We start from the raw sequence: 26,699 nt of genomic DNA, 5'->3' as shown, positions 1-26,699 counted from the left end.
GATTAACACAACAAATCCATTTACACGAGGTCCATATATCTATTTTTACTGAGTTAAAGTATAGTCTCAGATTTATATTTATGTTTATAACGTGTTGTTAATTGACCGTCGTTTTTTTTTTGGGGTCACCTGAGTGTCCTTGGTAGCTAATTTATAGATGGAGTCTAGTCCAAATAATTATGACATCTGGCAAGGCTATTTTAATTTTTTTTCTGGGACACCTTAATTCCTACAACTTCGTAGGAAGGCGTCCCAGAAAAAAAATAGCCTTTCCAGACGTCATAATTATTTGGACTAGATGGCGTCAAGACTACAAAAAATACACAAAGCTACACATTATCAGAGACTTTGTATTATATGTCTCTGATATTATAGAGGCAGTGCCCGTAGATTGTTTATTATTATTATTATTATTTGGATACATGTCAAACTAGTAACTCGATCATGAGAATGCGAGTCAAATCGATGAAGGATGAATAAGAATTTGACAGCTAGTGCCCCTTTAAATTTGAATGTATTAACGATGTTTGTAAATATTGTCATGTGACATGTGTGTGTTTTTTTTTTGTTTTTTTTTATAGTCGTCTTTATAACAATCCAATATTTAGATTTCACACCAATTAAATAATACAATTTGTCTCTAGTCTTACGGTCATATAAATTTCTTTTCGTTTCTAATATTAGCAGCATGATCATATAATCAACATTACATATAGTTTTTAATCAATAATTAGTTGTTTTTGTTGTTTAACCCTTAACTGAACCCCTAACAGTTTTCGTCTTGGGAACGTACGACTAGTGAAATCCGGTACAAACCAGATGAAAACCTTCATCCCTGAACTTGATTGAAAGCACAATTTTCATTGGATTGTTATTTTAAGTAGACCAATTGAAACAACCGTTACTGCTGAAATCGTTAAATCGAGAAAAATTCCATACCGAAATTTGCGCAGAATCGTAAAAACATTGTAACAAGACGGACGTAATTGATAAAGTCGGTAAAACTCTTTGCCTTCACCAACCCAAAAAATCTATTAGGATGAGGGATTTAGTGAATAGTGGACTAGACAATGAGAGTAATCAAAGATTTATTTGTGGTGCTGTGGAAGGTGCGTTTACTTCACTAATTTAGGTTAATGTAGAGAAACTGACGTTCCGCCATCTTGAATTTGAAAAATATTTGGTCTGGAAATTTTTAACTATGAAAATTTGGAGCTTACTCCTGAGTATCTACGAAATAATTTACTTGTTTCAGATAATGTGCATAAAATTTGATGTTTTTTGTAAGATGAAAGCTATGATTAGCGATGCATTACTCATTGCGGAGTTTCCGGGGCTCCCCAAAGGGAAATTAAACTCGAAATGTCTAAACCGACGGTTTTTAATCAGGGTAATAAAAGCATCAAATAATATTTGCTGTAAACTGGCTTATCTCATTTCTGTCCCCTATATTGATTCTTTTAGATTAAAAAAATGTAATTATATTCTGGCATTTTGCCATAGATGTCACTTGAGCCTCCAATCTTGAGCGTCACGATTTATGTTGGCTGCATGCCAATTAATCTGATGATATACAATACCAATTCTAATTTATCCTTTATGGTGTTCTTAAAATATGGGTCAATAAAACCGTCATTTTAGGGTTATTTATCAATCTGACAATCTAGATATATAAAATCATTTTAATTCAATAAACTGCAATACACCTTATCGCTATTTGTCCGCCATTACTGGATATCGCACAGGTTCCCGTAAAATGTTGACGTCATAAAACAAAATACCTGACGCCACAATGGAAAAGTGATTATTGTATGCGTCAAAAGGTCAAGCTGCCGGGTCAGCCTGCCAAGCAGACTAATAGTGATAAGGTGTATAGAAGCAGGATTTGCTGTACCCACTTTTCCACCAACTGAACTTGTCCCTCTTTATGAAATAAGTGTTAAATCCTCTTATTTATTTTTTTGTATTCAATAAGTAAGGGAGCTACCATTTGATTTTTATGGGGGGGGGGGCTAGGATAAAATTTGAAAAAATAGGCAGGACAGGAGATTTGAGTAAACAAAAAGGCAGGATGAGCAACTTGTTAAAAAAAAAGTCAGGATGACAATTTGTGTAAAAAAAGTCAGGATAAACTAGTAAAAAAAAAAAGGCAGGACCGAATAGAGTAAAAAATAAAAAGGCAGGACAGAGATTACAACTAAAAAAGCCCTAGCCCTAGCCCCCCCCCCCCCCCCATAAAAATTAAATGGTAGCTCCCTAAAACTAATAACCTGATAAATATCTGCCAACTTGCCCCACATGTGAAATTTATTCAGTACAGTTAATTCTTTTGTTCAAGTTGGTCAGGTTAGAAGACTTATAACTAGACATTTATTTCGTACATGGTCAGGTTGGAAGACTTATAACTAGACATTTTTTCGTACTTTTTTGTGAATTGGCAGACCTATATTCAGCTGGATTTTAAGCCATTTATGCTACAACTTCTTACCTGAATATCTTTTTAACCATGCACATTGAAACTTGTAGTCCTAATTCTGTTTTCAAACAGACAGCTAGATTGTTTTGCATATATTCATTTCTTGACACTATTTTGTGCTTTTTTATGGTTGAAGAAAATCTTTCTTTAGTAAGGTAATGACTTGAAACTCATATTTTTCCACTTCAGGTTTTTATGGTAGACCATGGAGTTCAGATCAGAGGAAGCTTTTATTCAAGTGGTAAGTTTTTTTTGATCTACATGTACATGTAGCAATGTATTTAAAAAATTGTAAAATAACATTGACCATCTACAGTAATAAAGAAAAGTTAACAAAGGAACACCTATTATTCTGTTTATCGGTAATTATGACATCACACAATGTATTGCCAAATATTTTCAGTGATACAGCCAGTACGTTGATACTCAAAAATATTGGGCAGTAAGATCAAAGGGGAAATATACGAATTGTCGAAAAATACAGGTATAAATAACATCAGCAATATCCAGGATAGGTTTTACAAAAGTGACTGATTGCATAAGAGGTACAATGTACACTGTTTAAAAATATTGAAATTTTGGAAAATGGCCTCATTACTTTAATATTATCAATAACAAGAAAAGTTCTATAACATGGGAAATAAAAAAATCTTATAAAGTGAATTACTAATTTGGGCTAATCAAAAGCAGATACAAGTTTTTTTTGCAGACTGCTAAAAGTTTAGACATTTAATCAATGTAGAAATTCCCTTTCAATATTAAAACAAATATTCAGCATTAAGATAGGAGGGCATATTTGCCCTATTGATCAAAGCAGAAGTACCTGTTTTTGTACTACCAGTTTTCAAGGACCACCAAGCTCTTTTATACAACTGATGGCATGGTAAAATAATTTTGACTTTATTTGGACTAATGAAGAAATAACCATAAATGATTGAAATTGTATAATTTAACAAAGCTTCAAGGCAACACAATTGAGGGTTTAATCTGTTTGGAATCAATCCCATGAAAGTAACGACTTTCCCTTTATGAGGGTTTAAACTTCTAGTGATTCTTTTCAACTTGTTCTTATTTTCGAATGATTTATATATTTTTGAAATGATTTCTCAGGTTGAAGAAGATGGGTCTAAACACCTACATGTATGCTCCTAAAGATGATTGCAAGCACAGAGCTTTCTGGAGAGAACTTTATTCAGTAGAAGAAGCAGGTAAGTCAGATGTTTCTAAATTAAAACTAACAAAATATGTTGATTATAGATTACTGCTGCACGACAAACTAATTTGAATACTACCCAGGGTCATTTTATCAACACTACAAAGCAAAAAAAACCTGAACCTGTGTTGACAACTAAGAGACTGATCATTCCCTATGATATGATCTTCCTTATTTAAATGCCAAATTATAGTTGTTCTTTGGACACATTCTTGTTAAGTATACTTTTAAATACTTTCTATTAAGACTTACAGACAAAAATGAGTATTCTCAATAGTGTAATGTCAATTGTGACCAGTATCAGTGTACAATATCCTGACTTGCATGCACTATGCACTTATTAAATCCTTCACAAGTATTGGATTATAGATTTCATGATTGGTGTTAGATAACTGGTAGGAATAAAAAATATGATTTGTATATATTTTAGATAATCTAACCAGCTTGATTCAGTCTGCCACTGAAAACAATATAGAGTTTGTGTATGCAGTGTCCCCTGGACTCGACATTTCTTTTTCTAGTGCTAAAGATGTACAGTGCTTAAAAAGAAAATTGGAACAGGTAAAAGCAGTTGTAATTCTATGTTCAATGCGTTATTTTTTATGTTATTCAATTATCAACGAAAATTTTAGTTTTAAAATGATTACTTGGCTTCCACATAATTATTCCAGTCTTTAATTGTTGAACATGGTGTGATGCTTTGGTGGTCAAGAAATTGAAAGTGATCATATAGGAAGACAACTTCTTTGCTCACATTAGCACAAGGCAAATGATGTGTCCGGATAAATTACTTTGATCTTCAATATATCATCTTTTATTATGTCTCCTAGCAATCTATTGTATCATTTTCAATAGAATAGAAAACAAAAAGTATAAGATGGCATATTATATTTTTCTGACTTTCAATAACTAATAAATCATTCTTTACAGGTTTCTACTTTTGGCTGTAATGCATTTGCTCTATTGTTTGACGACATTGACCCAGAACTGAGTGAATCCGACAGAAGTATGTTTACTTCATCAGCTGCAGCCCAAGTGTCAATCACAAATGAAGTTTTTCAGCATTTAGAGCAACCTCACTTCTATTTTTGTCCAACAGGTAAATATAAAATTAGAATTATCTAATAAATACAAAGGAATAAAAATACCCTCTTGAACTCAACTTCTGGTAATTTTTCAATTGATGATTGATAATAAAAAAAAACTCTTGGATGGCAAATGCTGTTAATTTGGATTGTACATTGTAAAAAATTGCCTCAGATTTTACTGAAATTAATAATTTTCTTGCTGAAATTCTATTGCATTTTTTTTTATGATTGACAAAGATGTTATTGTATTTACAATGCTACTGGACAGTGGCAGGGTAAATGTCCTAGTTTTAACCAACCTGTAACTCAGCCTTTTAAATCAATTTCAATTTTATTTCCAGAGTATTGTTCATCAAGAGCTTTGCCAACCCTATCATCCTCAGAGTACCTAAATACTGTTGGATCAAAGTTGTTGTCAGCCATAGAGATCCTCTGGACAGGTAAATATTTAATGTTCTAGTACAGGTTCATATTTTTTTCCTTTGTTATTTCACCTGCTTAGTGACTATGATTCATTTCATTGATGAATGTCTTAAAGGTTGTAAATGTTTTCGTGAAATACATTTCAACATGTAAAGAAAGTTGCAGTTTTAATAAGTAATAAATGAATAACACTAGACTTCAATGAAAAATGATTTTGATATTTGAATGGCTTTGTTTGTTTTAGGCGTAAAAGTTGTTAGTAAGAAAATGACCATCAAACATCTAGAAGAAGTGACTGCAGTATTCCGCAGACCACCATTGATCTGGGACAATATTCATGCTAATGATTATGATCCTAGAAGAATTTATCTTGGTGCTTATGATGGAAGATCACCAGAGATTATTCCATACCTAAGAGGAGTACTGACAAATCCAAACACAGAGTTTGAATCTAATTATGTTGCTTTACATTCTCTTGGTCAGTGGTGTAAATCAAATCCCTCTGGTCTCAAGAAAGATGTTATTTTTGGTATGTTTATGACATATTTAATAACAGTTCATACTTTTTTATTTTCATAAAATTGAATATTGTAGTTTTCATTTCTCATCTAAAAAGCACCAATTGTAATGCTTGTTCTCGCTATTTTGTGCATTTTTCCTTTGGTCTTTTTTTGTGATAATTTTCATATCATTCTTCTCGCTTGAGATGGAAAAATTATCGCTAGAAACTAAGGAAGCCACATGGCGTTACTAACGAAATTGACATTGAAATTGACAACGTCATCATAGGTAAAATAGCGATAAACATATTATCATTGGTCATCTCAACTCGATTGCTTTTTTGCTTTTCTCACTTTCGCTGTACCAGCTCAAGCCAGAAAATCAATCTCGTTGAGATAATCAACGATAATCTGTAAGTCAATTACTTCAAATAGCATATCCAACATCATTGTAAACAGGTATTTTTATTTCTAGTTCTATCAACAGTTTTGTTCCTATGTGATATTGACCCAATTGACAAGATATCCCATTTAACAATAGACTGAAGTATTGTTGTGAATATGTGATAAATATAAAAATGCATTGTGACATCTTAATATCAAGAAACATGCATACTGAATTCATACAACGTGCATAACATGAACTGAAAGAGTATTTGACAAGTTGATTTTTCTTACAGAGGGAGATACGTCAAGTCCTGTAATATCAGATATTAAACTTGAAACTGACAGTGATTTTGGTTCAGTTGAGGACATTCCATCATTGTTAGATACAAGGTACCAACCAAGGGTTGCATTGAGGTTAGCTTTATCAGATTGGATGATAGAATTAAAGACTCCTCGTACTCAACAGCCTATGCCAGCTCCTTTAACAGCAGTATTACCAACAAATGTTGCAGTTATCTCTGAATTGCAGAATGGAGGTATGGTGAATGTAGGTGGTGGAGACTCCTTCATGCAGCCAGTAATGCTACCTATCAATAATAGTTTGTTATCGACAGGTCCAGAACTTGTATCAGACTCTGAGTCTGACACATCTGTTGAACTGGAACCAATGGACTGTGTACCTTCTGCCAATTTGTCAACCACCTCGGAAGAATGGGCAATTGATGGTAAAATGACTGTAGAACCAGAGATCAGAATGGAGGATTTCACATGTGATGATATTCAGATGATTGTTGACTTCTTTTTCTTGCCTTTTGAACATGGAATTAAGAGTTCACAGTTGCTGGATGATCTGCATTGGTTGAAGTCTAATTCTCACTTGGTAATGGAAAAGAAGGAACAAACACCAGAGGTAATTGTATTTGTTTTTTATTCGACAAATATGGGTGTATTACTGTTAGATAAGTTGCAAAATGTCTGGCAGAACCATTCTGCAAAGTTCTTTTCCTTGAAATTGAAATTAATGCACAGCTTTTGTCTGATAAGTCTGATGCACAAATTTGAGAGATAACTTTCACAGAATTTGACCTGACTGAAATTGTTTCACCTTAGTATTTAATGATATTTTTGTTATTTTTGAAGATGGGAGAATGGATAACTAAAGCTAACAGTTTTACAGACTCTGTGAAGATGTTGCGTGCAGTATCTAAAAGACTTGTAGAGTTGCCAAACATATCTGCCGTTCAAGAGCTATTTCCATATGCTTGGGACTTGCTTGGAATATTGGAGACTTGTAGTGGATATGTTTCTTGGTTAGGTAGGTTCAATTTATATGTGTGGATGTTGTGGTACTAGCTTTATTGTTAATAAATTAAAGGATTTAAAAAAATATTTTAAATGTTTCTATTTGTCATTGTACATGTTGTATGATTTAAACTAAAAGTTAACTTTTTGATTTACACCAATATTTTTTTTTTTAACTTTTTGATTTACACCAATATATTTTTTTTAACTTTTTGATTTACACCAATATTTTTTTAACTTTTTGATTTTTACACCAATATTTTTTTTTAACTTTCAGTTGATTTGAATACCAGGCAAAAATTTAAAAAAAAAAGTGTTTTTTTTTTTCAATAAGGGTTGTGGTCACACACATTTACTCTTAATTTCTATACTGTCTATTTAAAAGCCAAATACAATCAGAAATAAAACCTGAAAATTTTGAGCAAATTTAGTTAATGATGAAACGTTAATCTTTCTTTTTTGCAGGCAAAGGTTGTGCTAATGCAAATGGGCTTCAGCAACAGGCATTATTGGCGGGTCAGACATGTAAGAATTGAATTACATTTGATATTAATTAACAGCTGTGCCATGCCTTCAAATGTTGTGCAACTTTCTGTTTCTGAACTTAAGTTTTCAGGGCTCATACCATTTCTTAAAATCTTGTTATCTTTTTTTATCACTAGTCATAATATTTAAGCAAAATCTCCAAATAAAAGCTTTAAATTTATGCCTATTAAGCCCTGGTAGAGTATTGTACATCATGACCAGCATACTATGGAGCATTGGTGTATCCTACTTTATCTGAAGTGGACAGAAAATTTGTTGATTACCCCTGGTATCTACTGGTGAAATAATGTGTATGAACCCTGTTATTTGTAGTATTATTTTCAGAACATGTATAGTCACAAAGAGCAGTATTCAATTGTTCAAGAGCATCTAATCAAGGGAAAATGTTTATATATGTGAATAGGGACCTATCAAGTTGTATCAGGATTCCCGTGCTTTATGTAGATTAGTCTACTCTTTGAAAACATCAAGATATATGAATAACTCAACACCATATAAAAGGAATAAAACAACTTGATTAAATGCTCTTGGTTATTTGGATATTTCTTTTTGAGTAAAATTGTCATATATATATAATCATAATTTATAAGTTCAGAAAATTGTTGTACAAACATTTTGAGATAAGATTCAAACTTTCCAATTGCATATTTGGGATTATAAAGTAGATGTTTCATTCAAAATTTGTTAATAATTATAAAAGACTACATATTAATGGCATAGCTGTTTTTGAGTTTTGTTTATTAACTTATAGAACCTTTGTTCTTTTAGGCTTAAATGAAGTAAAGATAAGTTTGATTAAAAATAAAAGATATTTTTCCTTTGGAAAAGTGATAATTGAAGTATTTCTTTTTAAACACAACTATCTTAACATTATAACTACTACATTATCTTCAGAGCTTGCAGCAGCATGGTCTGCTTAGTCTACCAAAGTACTAATCTATCTCCCTTATTATCTTTTTTTGCGAATAATAGGGAGCTCACATGGTTATAAAGAGGCCTTTATGAGTGGCGACCAAGAACCATGGGTTTTTCGAGGTGGTGTTCAAGGAGAACTTCAAGTATGTATAACAGGCAATCCACAATCCACTTATGCAAGCCTGTGGTTCATTTGTTTGTAAATGGGTATAGAAATGATATATAATCATTGAAAATATGTAGCCAGCCAATTTGACAGCGCATGCTTAGCCATCTCAAGTCTTTTTTCCAGGTTGCGCAGCGTTGGTGCAGATAGAACTGATTTTTAAGTACTCCATCTGTGCTTTAAGTTGATGGATAGATCTACATTTAGATAAAAGTAGGTTTAGGTTTGCTCAGAAAGAGCAGGGCCTTCAACTTAAATCACATTTAGAAATTCTTCTCAACATTTTATGAATGGGTTATCAATATTGGGTAAAGGAATATTTTTCCTCTTAAGAAATCTGAAATTTCAGCAATTTGAAAATAATGCAATATTGGTTAATCACTTCCAATTTAGTAAATGTTTCCAGCAAACTAGGGATAAATGTTTTGCTTTAAGTTGATGAACAATACTCTTGAGTGGTTGTACACAGTAAAGTCAGTTCTGTCTGCCATTAATAATATTCTTTATTTCAGGTTAGCGCCAAATAATGTGCCTTTGATTTGAAGGCCAAGAATGTGCATGTGTTTCGTCTGTCTTGTTTGTTATACTTCTATAAAAACTAAAAATATATACATTGGTCCATGGAACAAAGATTGGTTCAACAAAAAATTAAGTTTAATCATTTCATGAGGAAAAAACCCCTCATAGAACCAATCTTTGTTAGAATGATCATTTATTTTAAACAAGGTCTTAGAAGCATATGCACATTCTGACGATTAAAACTAGAAACTTGAGATGGCAACATGTGCAGTCATTTTGACAGCTTTAGAAACTTGTTGTATTGAGAGAAAAAAAAATCATATAGATAATTTTATAAATCTTGAAAGAGCAAATATCTTGAAAGAAAAAAAAAGTAAAGTATCTTTGGACAATAAGAATTTGTAAAAAAAAATATTGCTGTCAGCTTGTCTGCGCCTGCGTCAAAAAGGAAAGACTTAGCAAGGTTTTTGTTCAATCTGAAATTAGAAGAAATTTTTTTCTTAAACAAGAAAAAGATTTCACAAGTTGCAATTTTCTACTGAACATATGTACAGAGAAATCTAGGGGGAAAATTGGGGGTTTAGTATGAAAACCTTGCTTACGCTTGTCTTTCCTTGCGCTTTTGGTTTAATATGTAGAAGCTTACTTAACAAAAATTGTGTGCTTTTTTCAGAAATTAATGCCAATTGACTTTGCACATGATCTGTTCCTTATTCGTGCTCCAGAAGTGGTGTTAAACAAATTCTATCACTACAGACCGTACTCAGCAGCAGATGAGGTAGGTTTATCTACAAGAAATTTATTGTTAGTATTGTCTCTTAAGGTCAACTCTTAGGTCATGTATCTCTTAGATTTAAACATTTGACATAAACAGACAGATATGAGTCTTGTGAACTTGAAAGGTTCTCTCTTAAGATATGGTTAAAATATTGTTGCCATTCAAAGGTATGAATTGTGGTTTGTCTAGTAGCTCAAAACAACTTTATATTCCTTTGCCAGAACTGAATATAATTTTTAGATGGGGTTTCTTGTACTTGCTCAGTTTGAATTGCAAAATAATGTACATCTGCCTTGTGCTTGGGTTAATATCTGCAATCCAGTTATAAAAAAATGGGATAAATAGAATCTACAGAAATGCTAGACATTACAACCAGCCACCATTGACCACTAACAAGTCATTTAGTCTTATTTTGGATGTAATGCAAGTTTTTATTTAGATTCTCATAATGGGAATATATTATTTTTTCCAATTGACAAGAGCATGAATTATAAGTGATTCAATATTTTTACACTATCATTCTATGTTGCAGGCAGCAGTATACAATATTTGTTTAAAGACATGTGATGATGGGATGGATGGAACAGAAGTTTTCCCAGGATATCCAGATCTAATAGGAGACAGGTATGTTATACATTGTCAACGATTACACCATTTTATAATTTAAAAAAAAGTAGCCTTTATAAGATTTCTGCATTCATGGACTTTTCTTTTATATTACTTTCATCAGTATGCTTAAACTAATAACATTAAGAGGATTTTTTTTTAAATGAGCTAAATGACATATTTTTCACTCAAAGGAATTTTCAACAGAAAATCTAATTTCATCCTTGATCAACTTTGTCTGGGGGTGTAAGAAAGTTGATAAATGGATATCTGAGAACTAACATTCTAGCAGAATTTTTCTGTCACTATTTTTTTTATATTAATCCAAAAGACCAGTATTACTTAAACCTGTGTTTACACCTGAATTAAAAATGAATTGTTCTAACAACAAAATTTAGTATTTGATAATGTAGCAGTAAACACTTAACATTTCAATTACCGAGGAAAGGGCTTAAGTCTAAACATCTGTAAATTATGCATGTGCTGTTGTGCTTTGAAAATAGTTAAACACATATCTTTCAATCAAGAGAAAAAAGTAAAATATCAAAAATACTGAACTCCGAGGAAAATTCAATTGGAAAGTCCCTAATCACATTGGCAAAATCAAATGACAAAACACATCAAAAATGAATGGGCAAGAACTCATATTCCTGACTTGGTACAGGCATTTTGAAATGTAGAAATTGTGGATTGAACCTTGTTTTGTAGTGCTAAACCTCTCGCCATACAATAAAGTAAGCAAGTTAAATAATTAGACCAGGCCACTTTTATATATGCTTCCTGATTGATGTATATAAAGTTTATAAAGTGTTATTTGTCTTTATAGGATTGTAGGAAGCACAGTTTCACAGAGTTCAGAATATTGCTTCATTGTGGAGGATGATGAGGGAATTTGTGGTTATGCTTGTGCTGCCCTTGACACAAAAGTGCTCCAACAAAAAAGTGCTCTCTCTTGGATGCCAGCAATGCGTGAAAAATATCCCAGAACTATCAAGGGGGAACAGTCTCCAGCAGATGTAAGTATTATAATTTTAAAAAGAAAATAGTATATAATGTTTTATTTTACATTTTCAAGTTGTAATAAGGTTATTTTTCTGAAGCTAAACTTACCATAGGTTTATTATACAGTTGAGTTGTACACAAGTATATATACAAAATGAATGTTGCTTGTTTCTGGATCCTTATTGTGAATGTGTTTATAATTTATACTTGTATTTATCATAATAAAAGTATTGTTTACACTAATATTTGCATCAGTTTTCAATAATTAAGAAGAAAAAAGACTTTCTGATTCAAAAAAGTTTGTTTTGAAATGTTTTCAATTTTAAATTAAACTTGGGGTTAAAAAAAATTTTAAATGAATTTTGAAATTAAATAAAAATGTAATAAAATTTATTATATTACAGGAAGTCATATCCAGTTTTCATGGAGAACAGCATTTCGTTCCAGAATCAGTCCATAATTTGTATCCAGCATGTATACGCATTGACTTTATTCCCCCACGTGTTGTTGACCATTCTGTTCCCAAAAGGCTGTTGGCATGTGCTATGGCTGCCTTGAAAACAAATGGTGCTACAGGTATACATGTGGAAATGAACATTGGTGACAAATCTATGATTGATCATTACCAACGATTAGGATTTACGCAACTCACAGTGCCAGATATCAAATCTGAAGATGTTGTTTATTTAGGGCGTTTGATTTCTTTAAATAAAATTTTATAGTATCAAGCAATAAAGGGTTGACTGGCAACTGTGATAATTTAACTTATTGACAAATGTGCAATGATGAACTTAACATTTAGAAGAGTTTGAACCATAATAAGACTCTGAACTGAAATAGAAAAAAGAAAACAAAAGAAAAAGATCATGTTGAATATTTGATTGTAATTTTATATATGTTTGTGTAATATTTTATTAATGTCCATTAAATGTCATTGTCAAATGTTCATTAAATATGATATGTATTATCATGACTATTTGTATTGACCATTCAGGGTTTTGTAAGAAACAAAATATTTCATTGTAATGTCTTTCATTTCATGTGATCACTAAATCTGTTAATTGTTATTACAATTAAAACTATCAAAATTATATTCTATTGTGTTATTTTTTTGGTTTTCCAAATATTTGTAGTGAAGTCTTGAAATTAGTTTAAAAATTACAATTTTTATGGGAATATAATGACGTATGGTGTATTTGCTTTGATGATAGCCTTATCTTGTGATTTTAATACTTATAATTATTGCGAGGTTTTTATTATTGCGAATAATGCAACTGAATTGTAAAAGCAACAACAAAAACTCGCATTTTGTATCATTTTAACTGAATTAAGCATGACTTTCCTCAAAATCGTAAAAATTAAAATCGCATTCAAGTGTAAAATGACAAAATCGCAATAATAAATGCATGCAATAATTTCTGAATTTACAGTACTGGATTTCCACATTTCTTGGGTTAAGAACAATTTCTATTTTACTTGTATGGATTGCTCTTGTCCCATAGATCCAACCAATCCCACTAATATTTAGGATGGGTTTGTCAGTTGTTGGAGGCATGTTGACTTACGATACTATGCAGAGCAGAATATTAAGTTTAAAACAACAATACCACTACAGAGAGTCTTGAATCAGAATTCAGCTTGAAGCATTATTTAATAACATTAGATTAGATTTCCAACATGTTTATTGAAAATTTGAATGTTGCATTTATTTTTACGGTTCTCAAAAACATCCCAAGTAAAAAAACTGAAACTGCAACTATTTATGTAAGAAAATTTACTTTGTGAGCTTATAACTTTTATTTCTTACAAACTACTGGACAATATCAAACTTCAAGTCACATTCATATTGGTGTATCTAGTTTAAAATGTGTTTAATGACTGCCTGCCAATCAAGGTGGCACACAGATGGATAATAGGGTTTAGATAAGTTCTGTTGTCAATTTAATTTTTTTGTCTCGCTTGACGGAGTCGGTGATAACAGTTTATTTTTCTTGTCTGTCGGACATGAAAGAAAACCTTTCATTTACATGATTTAACTCCTCGTGTATCTTTTTCAAGATTTCCTGATGGAAAGCTTGACATAGGGATTGTGATTCAACATTAGCATTAACTTCTTATAAGCATTATATTGAGAGTGGAAGGACTGGATGCTTCATACTGTATTTAGATTCCTTATTATGTCTTAAAAGTTTCTGTCTGTCCATTGTCCTTTTAATGGTTCAGTGATGATGTGAAAAAAAAAATCATCTGATCTTTACCTCATTTCATGGATCTGTGAACAAGGTAAAAAGTCTATATGTCAGATACTAGAAGCAATATGTCTATATTTGGTATATGGAATGATTGTAAGGTGAATATGTCCAATAAACTCGTCACAGATGCCAGGATTGAAATTATGTATTGTGCCATATGTGTTGTTTGTCTACAACAAACTCGTAGATGCCAGGATTGAAATTTGTATTTGTGCTACAAAGCTCGAAATTGAAGAGCTATGAGGACCAAAAAGTTTTGTAAAATACAGCCTAAGTTTTGTAACCAGTTGATCTATCATTTAGACCTTCGTGCTGACTACTATAAAGCTTCAGGGAATACGAACTCTACCTTCAGTGTCATCGACCCAGTGGTTGTAAATAACCCATCATACATTCCAGGACTGAAAGGTGTAGGTCCGGTAAGGACTCATATAAGGACTCATTTTGGCCTCAAATTTCAGTTTCATCTGATGAAAGATTTTGACCACTTTTTAAACACTTAAGTGTCTATTTCACTTGATTCAATTAGTTTTTGTGAAACTTTTAAACTAATTTAGTCATTAAAAACGATCCGATTCAAGCTCAAATATAAAAAATCTCTCTAATATGCCAAAAAACGTCACTTTTCGGATGGTGTTTGTCAAAAATGAAAGTGGCCGCATCCATGTTCATCCACAATCTTTATATATGTTATGTATTATCATAAAATACAACTTACATTTCAATATTAAGGATGAACACGAATGCGGCCACTTTCGTTTTACACGGAAACTGTCTAAAATTTAACGAAAATAATGGAATTTTGAAGATTTCAGCAATTTAGCATGACTAAATGGTGCTACACCCCGATATTTGTGCATTGTATTGTCAAAAAACGCCCATATTTATGTAGCAGAAGCATTTAACTGTCCAATTAATAACTAAAAGTTTACATTTTAACAATTTTGTAAAACTGTTATATTTTGGGGCCAAAAAGGGGTCTTACCGGACCTACTCCTTTTATATATGGGCCAGACACAGGTTTTGTCTACAGAAAACTTTTTCATGACACTTGAATCAAAAAAAATAAGGCCAATTAAGTACAAATTTGTAGAGAATTGAACTGGCAGATGTCATCTGACCTTGACCTCATTTTCAATGTTCAATGGTTTAAACTTGCAGGTTGCGTGTGGATAATTATTTTAGTAATACAGTGCAACTTGTATTTTCTGACACTGGGGACCAGACAAAAAAGCAGGTCATGTCAGGAAAGGCATATTATGGAACCATGATGTTGGAATACCCTGGTGTTGGATTATGAAGGTAGCACTGTAAATTTAATAGGTATTCTAAATTTGTTGTATGGAAATAATTTATGATGTGCATGTTAGTTTGGCAAGTTTAATTTGATCTCTATATAACTTTCACCGTTCATTTCTCAATGTTAACAAAATTGTTTTGGTTGTTTTTTGTCGAGCCTGCAACTTTTGTAAGCTTGACATAGGGATAGTGATCCGTCGGCGGCGGTGTTAGCTAACTTTTTAAAAGCTTTATATTTTAGAAGGTGGAAGACCTGGATGCTTAGTACTTTGTATATAGATGCCTCATGTTAAGAAGTTTCCGTCAGTTACATGTCAAATGTCCTTGACCTCATTTTCATGGTTCAGTGACCACTTGAAAAAAAAGATGTTTTGTTATGTTGAATTCTCTCTTATTATGAGTAATAGGATAATTATATTTGGTATGTGCGTACCTTGCATGGTCCTCATGCCCTCGGACAGTTTTCACTTGACCTCGACCTCATTTCATGGATCAGTGAACAAGGTTAAGTTTTGGTGGTCAAGTCCATACCTCAGATACTATTAAGCAATAGGGCTAGTATATTCTGTGTATGAAAGGACTGTAAGGTGTAAATGTCCAACTGACAGGTGTCATCTGACCTTGACCTCATTTTCATGGTTCAGTGGTTATAGTTAAGTTTTTGTGTTTTGGTCTGTTTTTCTCATATTTTATGCAAAAGATCTACTATATTTGTTGTATGGCATGATTGAAAGGTGTACATGTCTAGCGGGCAGATGTCACCTGACCTTGACCTTATTTTCATGGTTGAGTGGTCAAAAATATTTTTTTTGAGTTTTGGTCTTTTTATCCAATACTATATGCTATAGGTCAACTATATTTGGTGTATGGAAATATTTTATGATCTTTATGTCAGTCCCGCAGATTTTATTTGACCTCGACCTCATTTTCGCGGTTCATTGCTCAGTGTTATGTTTATGTGTTTTGGTCTATTTTTCTTAAACTATAAGTAATAGGTCAACTATATTTGTTGTATGGAAGCATTTTTAGCTGTACATGTCTGCCTGGCATGGTTCATCTGACCTTGACTTCATTTTCATGGTTTTTTGTCTTTGTTTAGTTATCTTGGTTAATGTTAAGTTTATGTGACAGTGTTTGATAAAGCTTTATACTTAGGACTATCAACATAATATCAATGATTAGTAAAGGTGGCGAGACATTTCAGCGCGTGCACTCTTGTTCTGAAATTAGAAGCAATAAAATAACTATATTGATCTGAGCGTCACTGATGAGTCTTATGTAGACGAAACGCGCGTCTGGCGTATAAAATTATAATCCTGGTATTTTTGATAACTATTTACACCACTGGGTCGATGCCACTGCTGGTGGACGTTTCGTCCCCGAGGGTATCACCAGCCCAGTAGTCAGCACTTCGGTGTTGACATGAATATCAATTTTGTGGTCATTTTTATAAATTTTCTGTATACAAAACTTTGAATTTTTCGAAAAACTAAGGATTTTCTTACCCCAGGAGTAGATTACCTTAGCCGTATTTGGCACAACTTTTTGGAATTTTGGGTCCTCAATGCTCTTCAACTTTCAGTTTGTATTTGTTTGGCTTTTTTAACTATTTCGATCTGAGCGTTACTGATGAGTCTTATGTAGACGAAACGCGCGTCTGGCGTATAAAATTATAATCCTGGTATTTTTGATAACTATTTGGTGTATGGAATGATTGCAGTCGGGCAAGTTTCATTTGACCTTGACCTCATTATCATGTGTTCATTTGGCAATATAACAATTTTTATGTCGAAGTATTATTCTCTGATACTATAAGCAATAGATCATCTATATGTCATGCATGTATTGATTGTATGAAAAAAACGTGTCTGTAATAGTTTATCCGATCGAACCTCATTTTCATGGTATATTGGTCCTGATTAGTTTGTCAGTGGCGTAGCAAGGTAATGCTAAAGTGTAAACACACACATCAGTGAGTGGAAGGCTGCTCCAGCAGCTCCGGTGTAGGGGATTAAACCCCTTCAGGAAACTCTAGCATTATCGTGTAAACCCCTTCAGGAAGCTCTAGCATTATCGTGTAAAAGATAAAATTTCTGTCATTCAAAACTCATCAATAGCAACATACTTAGTTGGTGAAGAACAAATCTTTACTACATAAGAGATTATCACAGCTTCCCAATTGTGGACCTTACACTAAATCCATTGGATGTTTGATGTGTACTGATTTATAATTAAATCTTAGATGCATGTTATTTTATAAGTTGTTAGTGGCTTAGAACTAGCTGTCAGAAACTCAGATCTGTACTTTTTGTTGTTGGGTACAAGTACCAGGCCAAGTCCACTCTATGTAGTATTTGTATCCATCTGATGAGTTAAGCCTTTTCAACTAATTTTTAAACGACGGCAAATTAAATTTTTGGGATCGTATAAAGGTATGATGTTGTCTGCATGGGTTGTCGTCTGGAAACGCATTGAACACATTGGTTTCCGGACAATAACTTAAGTTTTAGGGGACTCCTGGGTATATATTTTTTTTTAAATAGGATTTAGCTATATCTTTTTATAAATAAACTTTATCATATACTTAAAATAAAAATAAATAAAAAACGGGGGTCACCGTTCATTTAGCTCACAATCTGCCTCCTGAAGAAGCATACATTTTTGTTTAATGTCCTTTTTTTTCTGTTGAACTAATAGAAAAAAATAGAGGTAATATCAAAATAAAAAATAACCTAATAACAGAAATCGCTTAAATTTTACAATCATTTTATTTATGTACAGCTTATTTGAAAACAATAATAAAAAATATAGATCACCGATGAGTTAAATAAGATATTTCATATTTAATGCATATTTCATATTTAATGCCAAAAAATATGCAAAAAAATGGCATTTTTGCACCAGGGGCAGATAATTTGGAATTTTTTCAATAATATAAACATTTTAAAAGTCATCTGGAACCAAACCAAAACGATTTTTTGGGTTGATTTTTGTGCCATATCATAAAGTAATAACTAATAGTGTAATAAATAAAAATTGTAATAAAAAAATAAAGGTTTGAGTTTTTGCTGAAATTTTTGTACCCACGAGCCACCTTAACTGAATGGATCTCTATGGCATTTTTAAAAAGGTTCAATACCACAAAAGGAAGTTTGGGATTAATTTTGGGGAACATGGTCCCAACAGGTTAGGAATAAGGGACCAAAAAGGGGTCCAAAACAAGCATTTTTCTAGTTTCAGGATAAAAATTTGTGTACAAGTATTTCAATTGCTCTGAAATTGTACCACCACGTTTAATACCACAAGTAGAAGGTTGGGGTTCATTTGAAAGGTTATGGGGCAAACTGTTTAGGAATCAGGGATGGGGTAATTCAAAATGTAATGGTAATTAAGTGTAATGCATTACAATTTTTCATGTAATTGAATGTAATGTGTAATTGAGCATTTTTTTAATTACATGTAATGGTAATTTAATTAATTACAATGAAAAAAGCATGTAATGCTCAATTACTTTTAAATTACATTTCAATTACATGCACTTTTATGGTATCATTGATGATAAGTATTTGTGTTATATTTTGTATAAATTATATTTATTTTTTAAATATTGATCTCACATACTTTCTGAAATTTATTTTGAAGTTTTTATATTAATTATTTGACCAACAGATTTTTTCTGAATAGTCTTATAACTTGAAAAAATAAATATGTTTTTTTAAGAAAGTATTTTTTTTAAAGGGATTCGTTTATGTTTGTTTTTCAATATCGAATTTTTGGATCTTCAATTGCACAGTATTGTGCAATAGATTTGTAAGATCTTTGACCACATTTATTTTGTGTCAAAATTTTATCACAATCCAAATTCAGACAGTACTGAATCAAGCATGAATGTTGTGTCTAAATTTTCCCCAACTGTTCAGGGTTCGACCTCTGTAGTCGTATCAGGCTGCGCTCAGCGAACCATTTTATTATAGTTTCTACTATGATCTACTATGCTGTTCTGTTACATCCATTTATACTGCATTCATTCTATTTGACCAGTCAAAAAAAACGTTGACTATATTTCTATGTCTTATACAGTCACTGGCCCGATATCACTTTTCCGCATGAATATTTAAATAGAAATTGCCGAAATTATTTATTATTAATTGTGCATACGATCTCTGCAACCTGTTCTTGTTTCCAATGTAATACAACGATTCATGGAAAACTTGTTTTACAATTTTTTGAAAAACGTATTTCAATTGTTAATATTTTTTGTTTGCAACCTATAAATCATTATGTTTTATGCTTATTGTTGATGTTTTAGTCAATATTTAAACGAGTTTTTACTAGCGATTGTAGGTTTCAACTGGTAATGTACATTTCATTGTGTTGTATATATTTCTCTGCCTGCATGATATGGGGATTTTTACCAATATTTAAATCAAATAAATAACCATTAACACATTGAACAACAATTGAATTTTTTTTTTGTTAGACTGCAGTTTAAAGACAATACTACTGCATTGACTTGACATCAACGATGTGAGGATTCGCCCTGAAACAGTTATATAGCTCGGCAGAGCCTCGCATTTCTCCGTTTCTATGCCTCATACTTATATCGTAGATATAATATTTCTAGTCAATGCACTATTATTGTTTATATACCAGGTTAGTGGGAGGGTTTGGATCCCTCACAATCAAGATGATCGCCTAACAAAATGGCGCCCTTTATCTGTTTCTGATAACTGCAGAAAATATTTAAATCTCACAAAACACATTCGGGCACCAATGCTGACTGTGCGATAGCCTGGGGTCCTGGCTAATGATTAGCTCCGCTACATGTTGCAGTATGATTGGCCAGGTTTTTCAGGCTTTTGAACTGTGCGATGGCTGTAAAGCTAGTCAAGGTCGTTAACACTTCCATTATCATCTCTTTCGATATTTTGGTTTGTTGTTCTAGTTACTTACAACTTCTATAAACTCCCATAAGAACCATGTGCAGAGGCGGATTTAGGGGGGGGGGGTCCCCCTTTTGTGATTTTTTGTTGTTGGTTATATAAGACTTTAATATATAACCAACAACAAAAATTAAAGAGACTCACTGAAGGTGACAAACCACTGATTTGTTGCAATTGAAACAAACGTGATTAAAGGGCATAAATTGTCAGATGCAAGTTTTTTCAATGTTGTACCATTACTTGAGTATAATTGATTAAACAGCAAACTTTACATAATTGCTAGAGTTTGTGAATATAACACTGGTAAACCAGATGCTCCGCAGGGCGCAGCTTTATACGACCGCAGAGGTTGAACCCTGAACGGTTTGGGAAAGTATGGACACAACATTCAAGCTGGATTCAGCCCTAAATTTGGATTGTGATTAAATAGTTGACACAGCATAGGTTTCTGACACAGAATGAATGTGGTCTAATGAACTTTAAAAAAAAATTGCCTTTGAGCAATTCACTATGCTGTTGAATATTAATCCTCTCAAAACAAAATTTGAAGAAATTTTCTTTTTATTTATGAAATCTGAAATGAGAAAAACTTTCCCTTATTCCAAAACTGATCTCATTTCAAACTTCTAATTGAGTTTGCAACAATAACTGCTCATTTAAATACATCACAAAATATTATAATGTAAAAAAAAGTGCTTGTTATCACTGAATGGTAAATATTGTTTTAATTTATCAGTTGGTAGTAATGGTGAAAATACATTGTATATAGTATAAAACAGTGATTTAAGTTGATTCAACTACTATTCTGGACAAAGAAAGATAACTCAAATTTATAAAGAATATTGAAAATATCTTGCTATTGCACAAATATCTATTCTGGACAAAGAAAGATAACTCCAATTGAAAATTGATTGCTTTTGCACAATATTGTGCAATTAGATATTTCTTGCTATTGCGCAATACTGTCAATTGAAGATTTCTTGCTATTGAACAATACTGTGCAATTGAAAATTTCTTGCTATTGCACAATACTGTACAATTGAAGATTTCTTGCTATTGCTGAATACTGTGCAATTGAAAATTTCTTGCTATTGCACAATACTTAATATAATAATTTTAAATCCTGATTTGGACCAACTTGAAAACTTTGCCCATAATCAAAATTCTAAATACATATTTAGATACAGCATATCAAAGAAGCCCAATAATTTATTTTTTGTTTAATTTTGGACCCTTTGGACCTAATGAAGACCAATTTGAAAATGGGACCAAAAATTAAGAATCTACTAAAACAGTTAGATTTGGCATATCAAAGAACCCAATTTATTCAATTTTTGATGAAATCAAACAAAGTTTAATTTTGGACCCCTATCTGGACTAAATTGAAAACTGGGCTCATAATCAAACATTTAAGTACATTTTTAGATTCAGCATATCAAAGAACCCCAAGGATTCATTTTTTGTTAAAATCAAACTAAGTTGTATTTTGAACCCTTTGGACCTAAATGTAGACCAATTTGAAAATGGGACCAAAAATTAAGAATCTACTTACACAGTTAGATTCGGCATATCAAAGAACCCCAATTATTCAATTTTTGATGAAATCAAACAAAGTTTAATTTGGACCCTTTGGGCCCTTTATTCCTAAACTGTTAGAACCAAAACTTCCAAAATCAATCTCAACCTTCCTTTTGTGGTCATAAACCTTGTGTCAAAATTTCATAGATTTCTATTTACTTTTACTAAAGTTACTGTGCGAAAAACAAGAAAATGCTTATTTGGGTCCTTTTTGGCCCTTTATTCCTAAAATGGATCAAAACTCCCAAAATCAATCCCAACCTTCATTTTGTGGTCATAAACCTTGTGTTAAAATTTCATAGATTTCTATTCACTTTTACTTTAAGTTAGAGTGCGAAAACTAAAAGTATTCGGACGACGACGCAGACGACGACGCCAACGTGATAGCAATATACGACGGTCGTATAAAATTTGGATGTCATATCAGAGTATAAGGAGACGACCATTTGATATTCGAGGGGGGGAGGAGGATTTGATTTTGATCGGTTATTTATTTTTGTAAACTAAGAGGACAGTTTATTCGTTTTCTGCATTTCAATAGCAAGATTTTTCATTTTCATTAAAGCAAGGATCTAAATATTCATTTTCACAACTTTATTTATGATATTCGAAAACATACAATTTTAAAATAATTTGTTTATTATAGATAATACATGTATAGTCAAGTCATTATGTACCATTTAATCAGAATAAATCATCAGACATCATCCTCTGCAGAAATAGATCTTTTATATTCACAACTGCAAATACATGTATTGCATACATACATATAGTATTAATATAAAGTTTGTTTGTAACTAGCCTGTTTAAACGTATTGGCAAACATATTTCACCGAGCGGAGCGAGAAATATTTTTTTGAAGGGTTTTGAAGCCACCGAAGGCCCAAGAAGCTAATGAAAAAATGATGAAAATTCATGCTTTCTGGCTGTTCTTAAGATCCTTTCATAACCTGAAAATGCAAGTTTGGTTTTAATAATTGGCAATATTTTTGTCTCAAAGTAAAATGTATAAATTCAGTTCAAGACATAAGTTTAGGGACAACATCAAAAGACCAATGTGCATGATAAAGCAAAAATGGAGTTCACATAGTTAAGCTGTTTTTTTTAAACTCATAATCAAGTTCATAACAGAATTACTAGAATACAAAAGGAATGCAACACTAACAGAATACAGAAGGGCAATCAATGAACAAAAGACAAATAAATAAGAAACTTTGGTCCCGAAAAATCAGGACTACGTCTGTGGGAAAACAGAACTTGCTTTTTGCAAGGCACTCGCCGTGAACACATTTGGCGACCGTTTTCTCTGAAACTGCTGGACCAAATATAACCCATCTTCGCTAGCCAAGGGTTACGATCCACTCCCGCTCTCTTCACCCTTCTCGGATTGAGATAAAATTTCGGAGACACAAGGTAAGGTGAAAAGAGAGGTAGTGGATCGTTACCCTTGGATAGCGAAGATGAATATAAACCCAACTTAGCCACAATCATCATTAAGGTATCTACCTTTAACAAGAGGCTCTCAAGAGCCTGAATCGCTCACCTTAATTCTTTTGGTTAAATCTCTCATCAATGATTATTTTGGCTTTTCAATTTATTCAAATGTTTTTTGGATCGTCCTATTTTCTTCAAAAGCCAAAAAAAATAATCATTTTCTCCTATGTTCTATTTTAGCCATAGTAGCTATGTTTCTTGACATACAAGGAAATAAAATATAAAATTTATACTAAATACTCTGAAACTCATTTAGCCTAAGTTTGGCTGAAATTGATACAGCAGTTTCAAAGGAGAAGATTTTTTAAAGTCAACATGATGAACAAATTGCGAAAAAAGTCCTTAAAGGGCAATAACTCCTTAAGGGGTCAATTGACAATTTTGGTCAAATTGACTTAATTGAAGATCTTACTTTGCTGAACATCATTGCTGTTTACAGTTTATTTCTATCTATAATTATATTCAAGATAATAAACAAAAACAGCAAAATTTCCTTAAAATTATCAATTCAGGGGCAGCAACCCAACAACAGGTTGTCTGATTCATCTGAAAATTTCAGGGCAGATACATTGTAGATCTTGACCTGATAAACAATATAACCCCAGGTCAGATATGCTCTAAATGGTTTTTGAGTTATAAGCCAAAAACTGCATTTGACCCCTATATTCTATTTTTAGCAATGGCGACCATGTTTGTTGATAGATCAAATCTTCGGATACAATTTATAAATTAGATACCCTAAGGAACATTCAGTTAAAGTTTGAAAGTATTTGGCCCAGTAGTTTCAGAGGAGAAGATTCTTGAAATAGTTTACGACGACAGACGACGGACGACGACGGACACCAAGTGATGGCATATTAATCTACTTAGCCAAATAGAATTAAACTTTGCCACAATTTTCAATCGGGTATCTTGATTTAAAAATGTGTCTGATGACCCTGTCATCCAGCCAACATTTCCACCATGGTTAATAATAGAACATAGGTGTTTACTATTTAAGTCTAAGGGAAAATGGCAAAGAAACCAATTTCAAATGGACACAACTTGAAAACTGATTTAAATAAAGAGAAGGGGTCTTCGGTTACTACTTGTATTTTAAGACTACAATGGGATGACCTGCTTCTAATTCAACTGGGCCAAATTAAACCAAACTTGGCCTCAATCATTATAAGGGCATCTTATTCTATTAATTATGAGTTTAACCTTATTTTACATGAATTCCCAAAACAACAGTAGACAGAGCGACACAGGCTCCAGAGAGACTCTAGTTGAATGTATAAGACTGGATTAAATTTTTCTAGACTCTGAGTATAAAACTCTATTGGTGGAATTGGTAACTGCAGACATATTTTTTGGGGTCGTAAATTGGTGTCACGTCGTCCGAAGATGGATCATTTCCGGATAATTACTTTAGTATAAGTACATAGAAATCAACAAAATTTTAACACAAGATTATAACAACTATTGATTGGAAGGTTGGATTGATTTGGTTTTTTTTGGGTCCCAACAGTTTAGGAATTAGGGACCAATAAGGGGCACAAATAAGAATTTTTCTTTGTTTTCGCATAATAACTTTTGTATTAGTAAATAGAAATTTATGAAATTTAAACACAAGGTTTATGACCACAAAAGGAAGGTTTGGTTAATTTTGGGAGTTTTGGTCCCAACAGTTTAGGAATTAGCTGCCAAAAGGGTAAAAAATTAAACCTCCTTTGATTTCATCAAAAATTGAATTATTGGGGTTCTTTGATATGCCGAATCTAACCATGTATTTAGATTTTTTATTTTGGTCCTGTTTTCAAATTGGTCTACACTAAGGTTCAAAGACAAAGGATCCAAAATTAAACTTGGTTTGATTTGAACAAAAATTAAATTATTGGGGTTCTTTGATATGCTGAATCTAAACCTGTGCTTAGATCTTTGATTATGGGACCAGTTTTCAAATTGGTCAAAATCTGGGTCCAAAATTAAACTTTGTTTGATTTCAACAAAAAATTTGTAAGGGTTCCGCAGAACCCAGTGTCTTGTCTACTTTTGCTGTAAATCGAAGGCTCAACAAAAATGAGGAAGAAAATCAATAAAAATATTCCTCTTGATACTATCTTATGATTGTAAGAAGCTTCTGTCCAAGTTTGAAAACTTCAACTGCAGACTGTATGTAATGTTAACTGGAAGAAAATCTAAGTCCATTTTAAAGTAAAATACAGAAAAAATGGATTTATTTTTTTACAAAATTTACTTCTGGATACAATCTTATGATCATAAATAAGCTTCTGTCTAAGTTTGGTGCAAACCCAGGATAGAAAGTTATTAAAATTTTAAAAACTTTAACCACAGAGTGCATGTAATGTTTCCCCGCAGAAAAATTAAGTCCATTTAAAAGTAAAATACTGAAAAAATGGATTTATTTTCTTACAAAATTTACTTATGAATACAATCTAATGCTCATAAACAAGCTTCTGTCCAAGTTTGGTAGAAATCCAGTATAGTTTAAGAAAGTTATGAAAATTCTAAAAACTTTAACCACAGAGTGAATGTTATGTTTCCCCGCAGAAAAAACTAAGTCCATTTATAAGTAAAATATGGAAAAAATGGAATTTTATTTTTACAAAATTTACTTCTGGATACTATATAATGATCATAAACAAGCTTCTGTCCAAGTTTGGTAGAAATCCAGTATAGTTTAAGAAAGTTATTGAATTTTCAAAAAACTTTAACCACAGAGTGAATATTTGTGGACGCCGCCGACAACGACAACGGAATGTAGGATCGCTTAGTCTCGCTTTTTCGACTAAAGTCGAAGGCTCGACAAAAATGAAGATATGGGGTTCTTTGATATGCTGAATCTAACCATGTACTTTGATTTTTTGATATTTTGGCCCTCCATCAAATTGGTCCACATTGAGTTCTAAAGGCTCCAAAATTAAACTTTATTTGATTTCATCAAAAATTGAATTCTTGGGGTTCTTTGATATGCTGAATCTAACCATGTACAAATGTATTTAGATTTTGGATATTGGACCATAAATATTTTTAAATTCTTAGACCACATTCATTCTGTGTCAGAAACCTATTCTGCTGTATTTAAGCACAATCCAAATTCAGAGCTGTATCAAGCTTGAATGTTGTGTCCATACTTGCCCCAACTGTTAAGGGTTTGACCTCTACAGTCATACCAAGCATGCCATGTGGAGCTTCTGGTTTCAAAAGTT

General features: G+C 32.3%; 1 protein-coding gene across 1 annotated transcript; it reads left to right on the top strand.

Annotated features, from left to right (window-relative positions):
- The first annotated feature begins 870 nt into the window (after positions 1–870).
- LOC134714980 (protein O-GlcNAcase-like) lies at positions 871–13,012 on the top strand. The gene is made up of 15 exons (XM_063576770.1): positions 871–1,109; positions 2,666–2,717; positions 3,587–3,684; positions 4,120–4,250; positions 4,620–4,788; positions 5,119–5,217; positions 5,445–5,729; positions 6,381–6,997; positions 7,228–7,402; positions 7,855–7,914; positions 8,908–8,993; positions 10,209–10,313; positions 10,846–10,937; positions 11,746–11,935; positions 12,326–13,012. Exons 1-15 carry the CDS (start codon positions 1,040–1,042, stop codon positions 12,641–12,643), a joined length of 2,547 nt encoding a protein of 848 aa, XP_063432840.1. The 5' UTR covers positions 871–1,039; the 3' UTR covers positions 12,644–13,012.
- The last annotated feature ends 13,687 nt before the right edge of the window (positions 13,013–26,699 follow it).

The sequence above is a fragment of the Mytilus trossulus genome, chromosome 4, assembly GCF_036588685.1.
Source record: "Mytilus trossulus isolate FHL-02 chromosome 4, PNRI_Mtr1.1.1.hap1, whole genome shotgun sequence".
Lineage (NCBI taxonomy): Eukaryota > Metazoa > Mollusca > Bivalvia > Mytilida > Mytilidae > Mytilus > Mytilus trossulus.
Note: the sequence above shows the minus strand (reverse complement) of the source record. Positions and strands in the feature narration are given on the sequence as shown.